Source organism: Rhinichthys klamathensis, unplaced genomic scaffold (genome assembly GCF_029890125.1).
Source record: "Rhinichthys klamathensis goyatoka isolate OS25496 unplaced genomic scaffold, OSU_Roscu_1.1 h1tg000264l_1, whole genome shotgun sequence".
NCBI classification, from domain to species: domain Eukaryota; kingdom Metazoa; phylum Chordata; class Actinopteri; order Cypriniformes; family Leuciscidae; genus Rhinichthys; species Rhinichthys klamathensis.
In genome coordinates, this window is record NW_026606785.1 from 86,598 (window position 1) to 106,032 (window position 19,435).

Sequence of the window (19,435 nt, forward strand, 5' to 3'; positions counted from 1 at the left end):
AAACGGGTTTTTTTTTAATTTTTTTTTTTTTTTATGGCTTTTAATTTTTTAAATGTCTGTTAAAATAAAGTAGCTAAAATTAACACACACAAATTGTTTGTAACTGCAAAATTGTGTCATGAAAATTAGGCTACAAAAACAACAAAAAATCTAAAGATGAATGTTATAATCTGTTATCATCTATGTATTCATTTCAAATAAGCTCAAAATTTGTTGATGAATTGTTTAATTTAGTTTTTTGTTTTAATGTGTTAAGTTTCTGATTTCGGTCCCCGGTTTTTTTTTTCAGAAATATTAAAACTGGATGCCGTTATCATGTTGATAGAAGAAGCCTATAAAGTAGTGTGTTATTTGTCAAATTTTGATCTGCAGTCAGCGCGGCCCCTAGTGGAGGAAACACACACACACACACACACACACACACACACACACACACACACACACACACTCTCTCTCTCTCTCTCTCTCTCTCTCTCTCTCTCTCTCTCTCTCTCTCTCTCTCTCTCTCTCTCTCTCTCTCTCTCTCTCAAATTAGTATCTCCTAATTTCTAATTTTAAGACTTAATGGTTGAATAAATCTAACTCTCACTTTCAAAGAATGTTTTGTGTTTGTTTCTGTGTACATATAAATGTATTAAGATGGACTGAATTTGTTGTGAGATATTGGCAAACATAAAACAATTGACTGAAACATTTTTGGTAGTTTTTTTCATTTATCCGTTTAGATCCCATGCTTTAGGTTAAGATCTTTTTTTAATACTGATTTTTCAAATCAGGTTTGACAGATTACGATTGTTCTATTTAGGCCAATTTTGCTTTTAAATATCTATTCATTTTTATTTCTTTGGTAACTATTTATTTTAAAATCAAAACATCTCATAACCAATCAATTGATATCATTAAAATATATTTTAGTTAACATTAAGAGACCTTCTCACAACTATTGTGAAAAACTGTGACAATTAACAATTTAGCCAAAGCAGGAGCCACTCTGGGATGTTAGAGATTCCCCGCTGTTCTACACATTTCCATAAGCAGATTAAGGCACTCAAATGCAGATCGAGAGAGAGAGAGAGAGAGAGAGAGAGAGAGAGAGAGAGAGAGAGAGAGAGAGAGAGAGAGAGAGAGAGAGAGAGAGAGAGAGAGAGAGAGAGAGAGAGAGAGAGAGAGAGCGTAGAGTTGCATTAGAATGGCGCATCGTGTTCAGATTCTCACGTTCTTAGAAGTTGAAGTTGAAATTGACTATTTGTTTTTTTATTCATGCATCCATCCTTCAAAAGTGCATTTCAAAATCGTTCACATACGTTTGGCCCCTATATCTGTGTATTCTCTGTTGTGTTTGCTCTTTGTAATTTAGGCTATTTTGTATTCGCTGCTAATTATATCGCGTAGTGTAGCTATATTTTTAATAAAACAAATTTATGGAAGAGTCTGCGTAAATGTGCTGCTGGGAAATATTCTGAAAGTGTCTACGATGAGCCTTTTCATATATAAATATTACCACAAGAGGACGCTATTGAAACATAATAAGATCTGCTTTCGTGCATTGTAGAACGAAAACAAGAAAAAAACAAACAAAACAAAAAAAATCCTCCGGCGTGTTTTCCCGACATTAAGCCTGTTTGGATATTAGCTCCACTTTTTCCGTGTTGTCGAGCACTATAGTCAACTTCTGCTGAAGAATGAACGACTCTTAACTCTTGAAGAACAGTTATTATTAGTTATGATTCGGGTTTAATGAAAGTGTCTGGTCGTCAGGCTGTCCTGTTGGTGGATGTTATTTTGAAGGAGGTCCTGCTGAATAAACCCTCTCCCCTTGTCACTCTTCATGGAGTGGATTGTAATAACACAAATCCTCAGAACTCAGATGGTCAGTGTAGTCAGCTTTTGTAGTGCTTTTGTTCAGGGTGATGTAATGACAACAGCCCGGACAAAACTGCCTGTTTGTGATGATTGACGGCTCTCCATTTTATAATTCGCATTAAGCTTGAGCCGGTTGAGTAGGCTATAGCCTTTATAAATAGCCTAGAGAAGTTTGACCACATATTATGGATATTGTTTCAAAAATGGGAAGAAATAAAACAACAGTTAAAAGTGTAATAAATGCAGCTGTTTATAGAAGGGAAGAATGATACAAATAATAACAACCGCGAGTGATCACCAAATGAATTATAACTAGGCCTATAACATTAGAACGAAATTAAATTGTAAGCCTACATTTGTACAAACTTACGCCTTTTAGTGTTTTAAGAAATAATCAAGCAAAAGTTTGTAATATTATAAGACTTTACTTATATTGTAAGAAAAACTATTTTTTTTTCTTCTTCTTTTTAATTGTTTGTAACAGTCTGTTCATTTAGACGTTAATTTATCTATATTTTCAAAACGAAGCGACGAACCCAAAAAGTTTTCACAGAAAAAGCACTTCCAGTGTTTGGGTTTAGGATCTTAAGATCATCCGTCCTTGTAATATACTTTGATTAAAAGTCGTTTGTGTGAAATATTCTCACTTTAGTTCTTTCTCCGATAACACACACACACACACACACACACACACACACGCACGCGCACACACACACACGCACGCACAGTGTTCATTGGTGGAGAAGTGCTGCCTGTGGCTCAGCGCTGCACTGCTGACCGCGCGTAACCCCGCCCCTTTATGCAAATCCAAGAGACACACAGTCGTGGCTGAGGGAGCAGTCGCGCTCTGATTGGTCAGCGACAAACCCATTTATATTCGCTGACAGTCGCTCTATGAATGGTTGTCTATTAACTTGTTCAAAAAGTATCAGGAGTTGACAAGGGCTCTGGCGAGGAGGGAAACCGAGTTTGTGTCGATTCCTCAAGACTGAGAAAAGAAGTTTGTGGAAACCAACAGGACCTAATAGCGCTTTACTTCCTCAGCAAAGTTACCAGAACTGCTAAGGTAACTTCAGCTGCCTCCACTTTTTGGACTTTTTGTTTTAGTTTTTGTTTGTTTGTTTTTTAACTGCTGGTGGGGAAGACTTTCCTAAACTCGTTTTTAAATGTACAACATGATGGAAACCGAGCTGAAGCCCCCGGCGCCTCAGCCCAACACGGGGGGCACGGGGAACACCAACTCCTCAGGAAACAACCAGAAAAACAGCCCGGACCGGGTCAAGAGACCCATGAACGCCTTCATGGTGTGGTCGCGGGGCCAGAGGAGGAAAATGGCACAGGAGAACCCCAAAATGCACAATTCGGAAATAAGCAAGCGACTCGGGGCCGAGTGGAAACTTCTGTCCGAGAGCGAGAAGCGGCCGTTCATCGACGAAGCCAAGCGCCTTCGGGCTCTCCACATGAAGGAACACCCGGATTACAAATACAGACCCCGGAGGAAAACCAAGACCCTCATGAAGAAGGACAAGTACACCCTGCCGGGCGGGCTCCTGGCGCCGGGCGGTAACGGCATGGGCGCCGGTGTGGGTGTAGGGGCCGGCTTGGGCGCAGGGGTCAACCAGCGGATGGACAGTTACGCGCACATGAACGGCTGGACCAACGGGGGCTACGGCATGATGCAGGAGCAGCTCGGTTACCCGCAGCACCCGGGGCTCAACGCGCACAACACGGCGCAGATGCAGTCCATGCACCGCTACGACATGAGCGCGCTCCAGTACAACTCCATGACCAACTCGCAGACCTACATGAACGGATCGCCCACCTACAGCATGTCCTACTCGCAGCAAAGCACGCCGGGAATGACGCTGAGCTCCATGGGCTCGGTGGTCAAGTCCGAGTCCAGTTCGAGTCCGCCGGTGGTCACGTCGTCCTCTCACTCCCGGGCCGGACAGTGTCAAACGGGGGACCTGCGGGACATGATCAGTATGTACCTGCCCGGGGCCGAGGTGCAGGAGCAGAGCGCGCAGAGCAGACTGCACATGTCCCAGCACTACCAGAGCGCGCCTGTGCCCGGCACGACGATTAACGGCACGATCCCACTATCGCACATGTAAAAAAAAAAAAAAAAAGAACTTTTCTACACTGCTGGACTCCTTTGGACTATTTTTGTACAGAACACTTTTTTGGGGGAGGGGAAAGTTGTATAGAGCTCAAGGAAAGAACACAAAACTTTTGCTTTCTATTTAAAAAGGAACGGTAGGAACTCCACACAGTTTGTCGTTCTGTTGTTCTTTTTTTTTCTTTGCCTTTATTTGCTTTGCGTTTTTGTTTTTGTTTTTAATTCCAGAAGGTGTATGCGATTTGGAAAAGTAGAAAAACGGGGGGAGAGTGAAGCAAATGTTTTATTATTGCAATCGACTTTTTTTTTGTACAGTATTTATCAAAGAAACATAATAACAACCAGATGTAATGTTTGTAAACAGCAGGAAGTTACGTTTTTATAAAAAGGCATTTGTGCAACAAAAAAAAAAAGAGAGAAAAATATGGCACAATAACTGATGTTTACTGCTTCAGTATATGCTCCAAAAATTCTGCAAACGCTGAAATGAAAGAACGGGGTAAAAAGAGTTTCTCATTGAAGGTACATAGTAATAAACCATTATAATTATTAATATTATATTATTAAGTTCTAAATGAGAGAACAAACAGAGGCACTCTCGCAGGTTAGACCTTTTTATTTGATTTGATTATTTTCGGTCTCCCACTCTTCATCTGTTAGGTATATGAAGTTTGTGTTCTTTATTTTTCTCATGGTTTGTAAAATCTTCTGTACATTTTCTGTGATATTTTAAGTTTTTATTTTAAAACTTTCATTTTTCGTAGTTGTAAAATGTGGCCTGTACGCAGTTGCCAACGCTCCATGTATATATTTTAACTAATAACATCATTATAACAGTTACAATCTGAGTTTTTTTTTCAATATGCAGTTTGAAATGAATAAATTTTTGAAATTTGGATATTTGAAATTGTTTCTGGTTTTGATTTTATTGAACATTTGGCTTGATATCAGAACGTTAGTTTTTCTTATCTAATACATTCCAAATTCACTGTCACTTATACGGTTTAATTTGCATTCACAGTCTCTAACTCAAACACAATTTTATGAATTATTTGTCTGAATAAGATGACACGCGCATGGGTCACGCAACTCTTTGAAAGTAAGTATATTGGATGTGAATGTGCAGAATTATGACAGCAGCGTGTTTACTGGTGTTTGACTCCAACAAATGAAATGTTAGATGCTATTTAAATGCAGTGAGCATTAAGTTAACTCCGTCTCTGTGTTTTTAGTGGAAGCGAGGACTGTGAGCGACAGCGTTTAAGTTTCTTGCCTGTAAATCTCTGCTCTGCTCGGGGACATAAAACGGCCCAAACGAAATGAAGACGCACGTCAAGGTAGTCACTTACTTTATAACTTTATTTCACATTTTTTATAAGAGTGCAAGAATTTATTATTATTATTATCATCATTTGCGCGCAGATTTTTAAAAACGACATTAAGTTTTTCCATTTCATATTTTAAAATTTAAAATTTCAAAAATCCGTTTTTTGGATTATGTTTTTCAATAGCAATTATATTAGTTGATTATAAAACAATACAAATAAATAACTATTACCTCGTTATAATGTGTTAGCCTATCCTATAACATATATGATGTTATATCATTTTTGATGTGTTTTTAAAATATATTACATGCATGTTGATACACTGAAAAAAGTTCAACTCGGATGTTTAAGTCATTTCAACTTAAATTACATTAAACTGACTTTAAAAATGAGTTGAATCTTGTATAACAAAAAAAGTTGAAAATTGCTTTACTTATTACTTATGTAAAAACATATGTTGTCAAGTTATTGATCATATAATTTTTTTTACAGTGTTGTTTTTCAAATAATAAAAACCGTTCACATTCGATCAGTGACAATTCGATTTGGAGTTTTGCAGAATGAAAGTAGAATGATATCAGTAAAATTTCAGGCGTCTCTCTGCTCACTTCACATGCCCAAGAGGTTTGCGTTCACATTAATGCTCATGTATTAAAGCAGGTTTAGTGTTTGACACAGTTTCGAGAACACGCTGCTGGTTCTTGTTGTCTCAGTCTCGAATCCAGCTCGAGATGAGATGATGGAGATGAATGAAGTGTGTTTGTGTATATATTTCTCTGGTGTTTCTCGCCAAGGCACCGAGGCATCTCTTACAGCGGGTCTCGGGGGAGAACGGCTCACATTAAGCGCTGAATGAATATTTGACGAGGGCTCATTCCGACAAACGTGTCCCTGCCGGACTCTCAAAGGGGTCAGGGAGCACTGCTTGAATCCATTATTTATACAAGCAGAGGAATTGGTTGTAATGGCTGAATCTGTTTGATAAACTGGGAATTTAAGTGAACTGGAAACGCGTCTAAAAAGGAGCGTTCCTAATGGTTCAGTGTGGAAAGAAACTGTTTTTGCTGAAATGTTGAGATTAAAGGTTCATTACACGTATACCTTCAAAACAGGGTTATTATGTAGCTATCCTAAAAAAAATTGCAGTTTAACGATGGGAGTATATAGGCTAGGCCTTCTATTGAAGAACCGATATTTGTAACCACAGATTGACTGCTGAAAAATACTGATTAAAATAACTTTTATGGTTGTCTTTTGATGATAGACACATTCACTTGTGGAAAAACAGAATGCGTTTAGGAAAAACAATGCATGAACCGCAGCGGTTTGGGGGATTATATTGATACAGGCTATGAAATAATAGGTTGAGACATGTAATGAGACGAATAAATAATGGCATCTGATAGTTGTGTTGGGAATGCGTGGTGAATTCTGTTAGCTTGAAAATAGTTGCTTTAGCTGTCACGTGTGTGTGATTTTATTATATTACGAAAATTCATTAGAAAGTGCTTTTGTTGAAATCGCTCGTTTACCGGTAGGAATATTACATGGGATGATGGGAAACTGCTGTTGTGGAGAAGCAGATAGACGATATCTGTAGAGCAACAGGTGGGAAGCGCGCGCCCGAGGACTTTACTCAAAACTCTCATCTCTGAGAAACCTGTCCACGGGAACATCTTCAGTCTGAGCTTTTTAAAGATTTGGTCTCAGGTGACAGACAGTAATACGGACTATTTTTGAAAATACTTTAGGCCTAATATAGCACCAAACTCATCCCTTCAAATGTCATTTATGATGTTTTGTCTCGGCAAAACAAGTCTTGACGATGCCAAGTTCATTATAATATGAGCAAATATAAGCTGAATAGGGGATTACATATGTGGCCGATTGACCAATGGGAAAAGCCAAAGAATAAACCATATTGTTGGTTTAACTTAAAAAAAAGTAAGTTACTTGGTTGCCTTAACATTTTGAGTTCATTGAGTTAATACAACAAAGAGATTGGTTTAATAAATAGAAACTCAAAATATGAGGTTATCTGAGCCACATTAATTATCTTCGTTGATTTGACAGAAGATAAAAAGTTATGATAAATATATATATTTTTTCAGTATAGTACTGCGAATACATATACAATGTTGTGGTTATATTATTAATAATAGCTATATTTGTTGTTGTTGGTTATTATTAGTATAATAATAGTATAACAGTTCATTAATCATTTATTGATTTTATTAAAATGTCGGCTTTTAATCATCATAAAAACATTGTTGTTGTTATTATTAGGGCTGTCTGTTATTATTGTTGCGGTAGCAAATAATTATGAATCGGTTATTTTTAGGTTATTCTCATTATTTTAATTCTACAAAGAATACTGCAATGCATCACATGCATAAATGGCTTAGATTGTAAACATCTATTGCGTGTGTCTTTGTGTCTGTAATGTGTTGTGTGTTGGCGCTGAGAGTGAATGGGTGGAGAAAGGCGCAAAGTATTTGGAGAAAGTAATAAGATGTGTCTTGTGGCCTTTTTCGCGGGAGGGGGGCAGTGATGGAGGGGGACTGGGCTGAATTGAGGACTGTCAGAGATGTCTCTCATTGGGTGAATGATCCAGTGCAGGTGCAGGGAAACAGGGGGATGGGGGTCTCTATGAGACCACACACTGTCAGCCAGCACCACAGCAGTCTCGCGCCGCGACCCGAACCGAACCTGGACGAACACCGCGGCGCATTATTATTTTGAAACGTTTCATTTATTTGCATGAATCCAACAAGTGCGTTTATATGACCAGTATGAAAGCAGATGTTTTCCATGCCATTGCTTGTTTGTGTTGATGTTCGTTAATTGTTCTGCCCAATGGGAGCATTGGAGACATCACTAAAGAAGTTTTATTTTATAGATAGCGATCGTTTGTTGACGCGCGCGCGTGACATTACAAACAGTCTGAAAACGGGTGGATTAAAACAAACCCGTTGTTTAATACCACTGTGCATTCTGTCATGATTTTACCCATGATCCTGCTGAAGACTTTGGCACTCAACTCCAATTCAACTTCCGACAACTGCTTGTCGTCATATTCACGCATGCCAGTCCTTTTTTTCTCTCTTCTCAACTGTCTTTGTTGTGCAAAGTTACATTTTATTAAGAGCCTTCTTTTTGCAAATGCTAATAAGACTTTTTTTCCCAAGAACCCTGTTTATCCCATAACATTCTGTTCAAAGACACTAAAGTGCACACACCTTTTTTTATTGTTTGCATGCAATTATATGTTGATATATTTAATTGTTTGTATTGTCTGGTGCGTGTTTATACATCAGCAGCTTTGATTCGCTACATTTGTCAAACCTGAAAATGATTTTGATGCGGTCTTGAACAAACTATTTGTTTTGTAACAAATGCACACGTGATTAATGACAGGATAATTGGTGCTTTTTCTCGGCATCAATGTAAATCATCATCTCTTTATTATTAATATGGATTGGGTCTTTGCAGAACAATCCAGCCTCATGGTGGAGAAATCTTTGGAGTTAGAAAATTAAGTTTTATCATCATTACTTTTTTTTTTATATGGAGAGACAATGAAAATCTTTCAGTGTGCATTTGGACATGTTGTTCTGATTTGTCATTGCCTTGATCTTCATGCACGATTTCAAATGTAGTTTCAAAGATTCAAATTCAACAATTCTGTTATAACTATTTTACGCGCGTTTTTTTTTTTGTTGTTTTTTTGTTTTTTAAATTTTAATGCTGATAACGGATGAACAGTTCAGATCAATCTATTCAAGCTGATGACAACAGATGTGCAACAGATGACACCAGTCCGTGTGTTTCTGTCCTGTATCATTATGCGGGGCAACAAGTTTGACCATATGCAAAGCTGAGGTGCGAGTATTTCATCCCACGCGAGGAACAATCTGTGCTTTTATACAGCAGATCAGTCACAGCAATGCGGATCCCTTTAATGCACCACTGAGTCCCATAGACTGGATGGACGGGGGATGGGGACACTGCACTATTATTAAGCTGGAGGAAAGTGTTTGCTCAAATTTATTGAAATAAAATTTTAAACCAATTTTGACTCAGTTGTGCGTGCCTTATCAAAATTGCATAGGCTATAAAAACTAGCGATTTTCGTTCATTCGGATTTAGAACATTTGCATGGATTAAAACGACATGTTTTTTTGTTCGTAGCAGAAAAAGCTATATATATATGCAACACTTTTAATTAACACAAAGCAAATACTTTTAGTTTGGGAAAGATTTTTAAAGCTAAAAAAAAAAAAAAAAAAAATTCCGGAATAATTATTTAGCGAAAACAAAGCGGTATAGCCTATCTACGGTTTTAGTGTAAACTAAATGTGGATCGAGCTGCGGAAGCCTATTTTCCTGAAGTTTTTCTTTATTCCTCTTCAAACATAACAACAAGTTCAAAATCTATTCGTTCTTATTCCCATTTCCGGAAATGTCATCAGGTGGATGTGTATATCTATGACGCACTTTTTGCATGGATGATCTCCAGCATGTGAAATCTGTTTTTTTCTTCCTGGTTTCCCAGCATTAGGTTTGGGGGCTGTTAGGAGGTTGTCATTAGCTGACCCTCAGAAACAGCAGAGCATTGTTCTCCTCATTCCGCCAATTTCAAGCTTCACTTGTACATAGCATATATGTTGATTAATGACACTAAAAGCAATTGGGTCATCCTACTTAAAAAAAGATCATATTCATCAGCAATTACACTATTTAAATCTATTATTTGTTGGTAAAGTGTGTCATTAGGCTTGATTTAGACAAGAAGTTCCTACAAGCTGAAGATATCAAGGGGCTGAAATGGATTGATGAAATCGGCGATTGGACAAGGATAGGAAATGGTTTTTTTTTTTTTTTTTTTTTTGGAGGGGAATATTCCCATGCAGTGACTCGTTTCTCTTCTCAGTTTTGGATCAAGCAGACGTATGTGTGCTTTCAGAAGAAAGTGTTTGTCTGGACGTTGAATGGGCCCCTCAACCGGCCCATTATGTTTCTCTGGTCACCCCCGTGTCATCTGAATGGAACGCGTGGGCTTGTTGACAACTAATTTTCTCAAAATGTTCACATCTGTGGCTCTTCCTGCCCTAAAGGTGTCTGCATGACGCGGGCTCCCCAACACTTTCACTTTTAATCGGAGCCATTAAATCGAATCGAATAGGCTGGATATTCGATTCGAATTCCTAAGCCTTTATGAAGAACTCTTTATTTAAGGATGCATTGTTCGAACGTTAAGTCCACAAAACACAATTTAAACGCTATATTTATAGGCTATTATTTATATTATCACAACTTAAATTTCAACATTAGAATAAGAAATGTGTTGTTTCAACTTTAAAAAAGTATGTGTTCCTTGACTTAAAATATTAAGTTCAGTTAACTTTAGTTTAGTTTAGTTAAGTTGGATAGCCTATTTAATTTAAATCTCAACAACTTTTAAGTTGTTATAACTAATTGTAAAAACTAGTTATTTTCGAATGGAAAAAGTGCATTCCGTTTGTTAATTTTAATATTATGATGACATATTACAATAAGTCGTAGTCCTCAAAAAAAGCCAGTACAAAGAAGCTAAAAAAAAAAAAAAAAAAAAAAAAAAAAAAAAAACACGCTTCTCATTTTAGGTCACCCTATCTTGCATGAGTCTAATTAATTCTCAAGTATGGTTAGTGGGTCTAAAATCTTTGAATGGCCCCTGTGCTCTCGTCAGAGACCCCGCTGGAATGTAAAGTTTTTTTTTCTATCTTTCATTCAGTCTCAAAGAGCTACTCCAGCGTCCCCTGCAAGTGACGGAATGCCATGCTTTAAATAGGACACACGTTTGGAGCAAAAAAAATGACAGTTCGAAATTATGCATATTTATTATTTTTAGCGCACAAGATTTCGTTCGTGTGTCAAACGTCTTAAAACGAATACGCGAAGAGAGCTGCCAAATATGTCAAGTGGCGTAACCATCAAGCAAAAAGTACTAAAATAACCAAACTAAAAATTCCCTTGCACCTTGAAAACACGTTTTTTTATATTTTTTTTTTTACAAATATCATGTGTTTTGAATATCAAGTCATCTGACATGAGCGAAAAGTCATACATACTGTATGTTGATTATAGCCTACATTAAATGATTTAAGAAAAATGAATACAACATTTCTTCACATATTTTTTCTTCTTTTAATAAGACTTGTCCCTCTCTTCTTTGGAGAGTTGCATCACCGATTCATCCTTTGATTATAGCACTCTAAAAAATGCTGGGTTGTTTTAACCCAATTTTGGGTCAAATATGGACAAACCCAGTCGTTGGGTTACATTTTTAAATTGCATTTTTAATCCAACGTTTGGGTTTGTCCATATTTGACCCAAAATTGAGTTAAAACAACCCAGTATTTTTAGAGTGAGTGCCACAAAAATATCAGTATAAATCCCCAACAGGCATTATAGAAGACGTGTAGCCTATATGCAAGCTATTTTTTAACGCATGCAGGCCTACATCGATCTAATAAATAAAGTTTCTGACAGCTACCAGAATTAAGGATATTCTAGACCCGTAAATGTACGTTTACCGTGAAAGAGCACAGCCTAAGATCTGCCCAATAGGGTGGTGTGATGAAACGCGTGATGCGAGTTAAAAGAGGGTGTTGTTGCTGCCTATATGCAGTGATACGGGAGCTGCTGAAGTGTGTGTTGCCCGGTCAGGCCATTTGATTGTAAATAAGAGAGTTCACACGCCGATCGAGTGACTAGAGGGAACAGGCAAACCATTTGAATCAGGTGCCTATCTCCCTATCGAGGAGATCAGAGCTCAGCCAAATGACATCTCCCTCTGAAAAGCCGATCTAGTCGCAGGATGAGATTTCACTGTCTTTGCGCTCAACCCGCCCAATTAACATAAGAAACACTGCGAGTGCCATTAAAACACGCAACAGTTGGTGGGCAGTTATGGCATTGTCTGCCAACAACCCAAGTGCTGGGTTTCCTCTGGGCAATTGTGTCCCAACAAAGCCTGAATTACCACTTTATTTTCTATTGATTTATTGGTATAACTTGCATGTTACACACTGCTCATGTATATACAATTAATTACTTTATCAATTGCAATAACAGTGTGTAATTACAAGACATAATGACATAAGAAGCTTACTTATAATTCAACACATGAACACTGTTAACACTTAAACACCTAAACTAATTAAACAATCAACATTTAATTAATATTACATATATATATATATATATATATATATATGGTAACACTTTACAATAAGGTTCATTAGTTAACATTAATTAATGTATTAACTAACATGAACTAACAATGAGCAATACATTTGTTACAGTATTTATTAATCTTTGTTAATGTTAGTTAAAAAAAATATAGCTGTTCATGTTAGTTCACAGTGCATTAACCAATGTTGACAAATCCAACCTTTGATTTTAATGACATTAGTAAATGTTGAAATTAATATTAACTAAGATTAATAAATGCTGAAGATATTGTTCATTCTTAGCTCATGTTAACTAATGTTAACTAATAAACCTTATTGTAAAGTGTTGATATATATATATATATATATATATATTTGCAGGTCAATCTAGATAGCAGAGCTTTATGTATATTGATTATGTATCAGAGTCATTTGCACCTGTCAACATATTATGAAGTTCATAACTCTAGATTAATGTGTAGTGATGTACAGTTTTACTATATCATCTGATAATGATTGTAAATATTTGAAGTGACTGGTCAAGTGTACGATACGTGATCAATAATTGTGTATTTGTAGAGCTTCATTAATGAGCGCGTGTGGGTTATTGAATGAGGAAACAGGACATGTACAGGCACTTTTATTAATCTCCCGTCAGTTTTCAATAACACCTGGGAAAGAAACCCGTGTTGAGATAAAGTTCATAGTGACAGCTGAAATGTGATCTGAATGCTCCCATTTTTAAGTGACTGATTTACCAAATTAGCAAGGTTTGAAAAAAAAAGAAGTGTATTTCATACTTTGTTTCTTATTAATAGGATGTTTTACATCACCTTTGATGTGTTCAGCCTCTTTTTTCCACTTTTGTATCATCCCTCAGCAGATTATAGTAAAGTTTGCGCCCCTTTCAGCCTAAGCAGGATAAGCTTGGAGTGGCCTGTCACCGTGGAAACTGCCAGAACAATTCAGTTGAAGTTTGAAGAGGTCAGCTTGCAGGGTCAACAACCCCAGCCTCTGCCTGTGCCAACTTCTGTTGAGCCTGGGACTTTTTGGGGGAGCGCGAGCTCAACCTAACCCTGGGTGGTAGGCAATTCTAAGCCTGATATAAATTTCTTGAGTCAGTTTGCGGACTAGGCTCTCCAGGTGGCCTGTGAAATCGATTTTAACCCCGTGACCCTGTCTTGGAGAAGCACGGTTGACAACCTGGGTGAGAATGTAGCCGGGCCTGACAGATTTGCAGCTCTGAGAGTAAAGAGAGAGCGAGAGCCCGAGCATCTCTTCAGCGTTTCACAAGTGGTCATTAAAACCTTATTAAAAGTCGGGCTGGTGAACATGTGTACGGCCTTACAAACTTCCCTGACTCAGAAACAATGTCGGCAAACTGCAGTGTCCGAGTCTGAAAAGCACAACAAGCTGTCCGAATGCGAGAGATCTGATGTGTTACTCTGAAGATGATGTTTAGTTGTTGTCGTGAAATGCGGATAAAAGGAGTTTGCAACGGTAGTGCTTAAAGGGATAGTTCACTTTGAAATACATTTTTTATGTTTTAGCTTACCTCAAGGGCATCCAAGATGTAGGTGTCTTTGTTTCCGCTGTAGTTTCAATTTTGATATTTTTAGGCCAAACCGTTCTTGTCTGTCAGTCATATAATGCAGGTCTATGGTCACCACCTCAAAGAGCATGCACAGAGAAGTCCAAATTAAACATGATTTAATGACTCGTAAATGTAAGTACACATTGATGGCCTAAGACACGAAACGAGCGGTTTGTGTGAGAAAACGAACAGTATTTATATCGTTTTTACCTCTTGAAACGCACAGACCGAAGCGCCGGCGCCCTCAGATCACTTGGATCTGGCTGTGTTTACAAGAGGTAAAAACGATATAAATACTGTTCGTTTTCTCACACAAACCGCTCGTTTCGTGTCTTAGGCCATCAATGTGTACTTACATTTGCGAGTCATTAAATCATGTTTAATTTGGACTTCTCTGTGCATGCTCTTTGAGGTGGTGACCATAGACCTGCATTATATGACTGACAGACAAGAACGGTTTGACCTAAAAATAGCAAAACTGAAACTACTGCGGAAACAAAGACACCTACATCTTGGATGCCCTTGAGGTAAGCTAAAACATATAAAAAATGTATTTCAAAGTGAACTATCCCTTTAAAGGATTACGTTAAGAAACTTTAAAAACACTCACGGTTTCAGTAGTACAGGAACAAGATGTGAAACAATGTGCATTAACATGATTATAGTGTGGAAAAAAACACTTTCTAACCTTTTATGGAGCGTTTACACGTTTATGTATGACAACATAAAACCTAAAACCCTAAAAATGACCGTAATAAATTACGAGTGACTTTACAACCCAACTCATGCACGTGTTTTAACAGAAATTTTTTTATATTTTAGAAAATTATTTATTAAAGTGCTTCCCAGTAACTGGGAACCTTCTTTAAGAGAGCGAAGTCATTAATCATTTCTGTATTTATCAACATTACGTTGAATCCGAAATATTCCTTTAAGTTTGTATAATGACAGAAAATGTAACATGTAAAGAAGTAACGATTTAATGAGGTACTGATTTTGTGTATGAATTCATACAATGTGATTCTTACAGAACTGTATGATTTTTAGGAAAAAAAACGTAAGGCCCACCCCTAAACCTAACCATAGTAAAATGTTACGTAAATCACATAACATGTTGTTACATTTTATGTTATGTTGCTATATGTTATGTTATGTTAAGTTATGTTATGTTAAGTCATGTTGTTTTGTTGTGTTATAACATAAAATCATATAACATAACAAATAAGTAAATATGTTATGTTATAACATAACATATAACGTAACATAGCATAACGTAATGTAACATAACATAAAATAACACAACACATAACATAACATAACATTATGTTTCTGTTGTTATTTGATGTTATATGTTATGTTTTGTAGTGTTGTGTTGTGTTACATAACAACATATATGTTATAACATAACAACAAGTAAATATGCCATGTTATGTTATGTTATGTTATATAATATAACATAACATAACATACAACATATAAAATAACAACACATAACAAAACATATAACATAACAACACACAACATGACATAACATAACACGACATAACATAACACACAACATGACATAACATAACACGACATAACACGACATAACATAACAACACACAACATGACATAACATAACACGACATATAAAATAACAACACACAACATGACATAACATAACACGACATAACATAACAACACACAACATGACATAACATAACACGACATAACACGACATAACATAACAACACACAACATGACATAACATAACACGACATAAAATAACAACACACAACATGACATAACATAACACGACATAACATAACAACACACAACATGACATAACATAACACGACATAACATAACACGACATAACATAACAACACACAACATGACATAACATAACACGACATATAAAATAACAACACATAACAAAACATATAACATAACATAACAACACACAACATGACATAACATAACACGACATAACATAACAACAACACACAACATGACATAACATAACACGACATAACATAACATACAACATATAAAATAACAACACATAACAAAACATATAACATAACATACAACATACAAAATAACAACACATAACAAAACACATAACATAACATAACAACGCACAACATGACATAACACGACATAACATAACATAACATAACAACACACAACATGACATAACATAACACGACATAACATTACAACACACAACATGACATAACATAACACGAGATAACATAACATAACATAACATACAACATAAAATAACAACACATAACAAAACATATAACACAACATAACAACACACAACATGACATAACACGACATAACATAACAACACACAACATGACATAACACGACATAATATAACATAACATAACATAACATAAAATAACACGACATAACATAACAACACATATCATATCATATATGATCTCGGCCCCTCGTCACGTCGAGATGGAGGATTCATGTCTACTCGCTTTCAACAAGGCCAAGCTACATGTGGCCCTGAAGATCTGAGTCAACCTGTTGTGTGATTTGAAATGATTTGGGCCGGTCACAGAGGAGATGGTGTGATCAAAGGAGCGACTCACACACACACACACACAGATCTTCTCTTCCATCTGTCACGTTTAACAGACTGAGGCTGTCCGCCGGGCACTCAGAGAGAGAGAGAGAGAGAGTTAGTGCCAGACTGGTGCTGATTGTATTTGATTGCGTTTGAGTGCCGCTTCGGCGATGGGTCTAAGAGCTGGTATCATCCCACTCTTGTCACATCACGGAGGACACTGCACAGAAACGTTCAAAACGTCTTTGGAAGGCCTTTCTGCATTTGGAGGAGATAATACTCGGAGAAAGCCCACGAGTGTGTGATTGTTGTGTGTGGTTATGATAGAAGTGAACCATGATATACTCATAGCTCGGCTTGTCTTTACTCCTGTTAGGAGTTCAAGCTGTTATTACACCGTCAGACTCGTTCCTGGATGGAATGAGTGACATGTTAGCTGGGTGTGTGAGTACGTAGGCTTGTTTACCTCAGAATAATGTCACCTTTGCCACCATTTTTAGATTGATTAGCCGAGCCTATAGAGTAAAACCCACGTGGCCTTCGACAACACATTTCCAGGCTGAAAGTGTTTCTAAGCAAACTTTTCTCCAAGGTTTTGAGTAAATGGAAATGTGTCCTTCCATTTTCACAGCTCAGTGGTTATTGATGTTACAAACATTAATTCCATCTTTACAGCCATAAGGACTGATCTGAGTCCTGATGAATAGCGAAGACAGTGTGAGACAACACTTGATGTGATCCATTAAGAAGTGATTGGATGGTAAAACTTTTCTCTAGGTAAAAGGGGACATATTTATCTTTTATTTTTAAAGAATAAGGCCAGGAACATGTATTTAAAAAGTAAGGGAACAGATTCATAGGTTTACGTTTCTTTAACAGTAAGCTAAAAAAAAAAAGCATTTCAGGACAGTGCTATATATTCTCCCTCTCTCTCTCTCTCTCTCTCTCTCTCTCTCTCTCTCTCTCTCTCTCTCTCTCTCTCTCTCTCTCTCTCTCTCTCTCTCTCTCTCTAGAAACACATTTAATGTTACATAAACTATGTATATAAAGATATTGTTAATACAAACTATATCAAGTTTATACATAAACTAAAGTTCATAAAAAATTGTATATACATAAAATATAATTTTAAATAGCATTATGTAAAAACAAAAATTTCATAACAGAAATACTAAGGACATTTTCATGAAAAGAAGATCTAGTGCTATATGTCAGCTAATAGTTGCAGTGATACACAGCAGCCGGCGAACAGATGTGTCATGTCATAGCTGTGACTATATTGGATATTTTAGCATATCTATTCATTTTATAATATTACATTCAGCTTGTTCTTAGCACAGACTGTGATTATGGTATCCAATATGGTATATAGGATTTTTGGGGACGCTTATGGCTGAGTTGGGCTGTGTGTGTGTGTGTGTGTGTGTGTGTGTGTGTGTGTGTGTGTGTGTGTGTGTGTGTGTGTGTGTGTGTGTGTGTGTGTGTGTGTGTGCTAGTGTGATGATTAATGAGGTATTTTTGGCAAGTTGGCATTACTCATCAGTGCCATGGCAGTTTTGTTTCGAAAGTGCTGGTGCTGGAGAAAGAGGGATTTTCGCCCATCAGCAGTGTGTGATGTCAGCACAGGACAACAAAAGAGAAGTCCAAATCCGTGGTGTTTGCAGCATTACAGGGGCCCAGGCTGGGATGAACACAGGCCCTCTTTTCACAGGGACAAACATACCAGAACACACACACACACACACACACACACACACATACACACACATACACACACACACACACACACACACACACACACACACACACACACGCACACACACACACACACGCCACTGCTGCAGTGTCTCTCAGCAGTGTCATAATAACAAAATAATAACACAATAAAAATAATCCATTTTTTTGTTGTTGTGAATTTACACTTTAAATTGTGAATAAGTACATATGTTACATTAGGGGCTATTTTAGCTGATATAACCTGATTAAACCTGCTGTATCATATCTAATACACACATTTCTAAAGCCTAATGATCAACATGTGATAAAAAAAACCCTGTCACTCACAATCTACTACAGCCTTCCGTCGTCTGACTGATAGTTTATACTTTTTTTTTAGTATTAAAAGGCCTTTAGTATAATTGTAAAAATGTCCATTTTCAGCTCATGCTTCAAGTGTCTTTTTGCTGTGAAGTCTTTATTGTTTTTCTTATGGTAAATGTAAGAATAACCGTCAAAATCACGTACTGGACTGAATCATCTTAGGTTTACTTGATTATCCATACATAATTGTTCTGTGGAAAAATCATGTTCTCAAATCATGTTCATCAGGCCTTTGAGGAAGGTTTATCTGTTCATCTCTCAATCATCATTGTATTGCATTGCCTTATGATCATAAAACTGAGCATTTAAATAACTATCATCTTACTAAGACACATGGCAGATACAGAGATGACGACCGATATTTATATGCATTTTATTTAAGTAGTCAGATATAAAGATCTCAGTGATTTACATTACAAGTGATCAGAATTTCATCTTACTTTTTTGCCATATAAATATCAGCACCAAATTGCATATTTTTGCTCCGTTTGGGCCTCTGAATAAAACTGATATATGTTCGCTATATGTGATTTTCGGACTATTATTTCATATGTCAGACTTAAAATAACTTTTATTAGTGTAACCTAACGTAGTTTGGTTGATTCAGGAATACTAAGTAATATTTTTTTGACAAATAAAACC

The 19,435-nt window shown here is 36.8% G+C and overlaps 1 protein-coding gene and 1 long non-coding RNA gene across 5 annotated transcripts in view; both read left to right on the plus strand.

Moving 5' to 3' along the window:
• LOC130101974 (uncharacterized) overlaps window positions 1-19,435 on the plus strand; it is a 63,159-nt gene that overhangs the window by 25,303 nt on the left and 18,421 nt on the right. Inside the window, exon 1 of one of the 4 annotated variants that reach the window (XR_008809082.1) lies at window positions 5,229-5,319. The exons of the other annotated variants lie outside the window; for them this stretch is intronic. This is a non-coding gene — a long non-coding RNA (uncharacterized LOC130101974). Of the gene's footprint in view, window positions 1-5,228; window positions 5,320-19,435 lie in introns of those variants that run through there. 4 annotated transcript variants of the gene reach the window in all.
• Window positions 2,731-4,880, plus strand: sox2 (SRY-box transcription factor 2). Its single transcript, XM_056267857.1, has one exon. It carries the CDS (start codon window positions 3,030-3,032, stop codon window positions 3,975-3,977), a length of 948 nt encoding a protein of 315 aa, XP_056123832.1. The 5' UTR covers window positions 2,731-3,029; the 3' UTR covers window positions 3,978-4,880.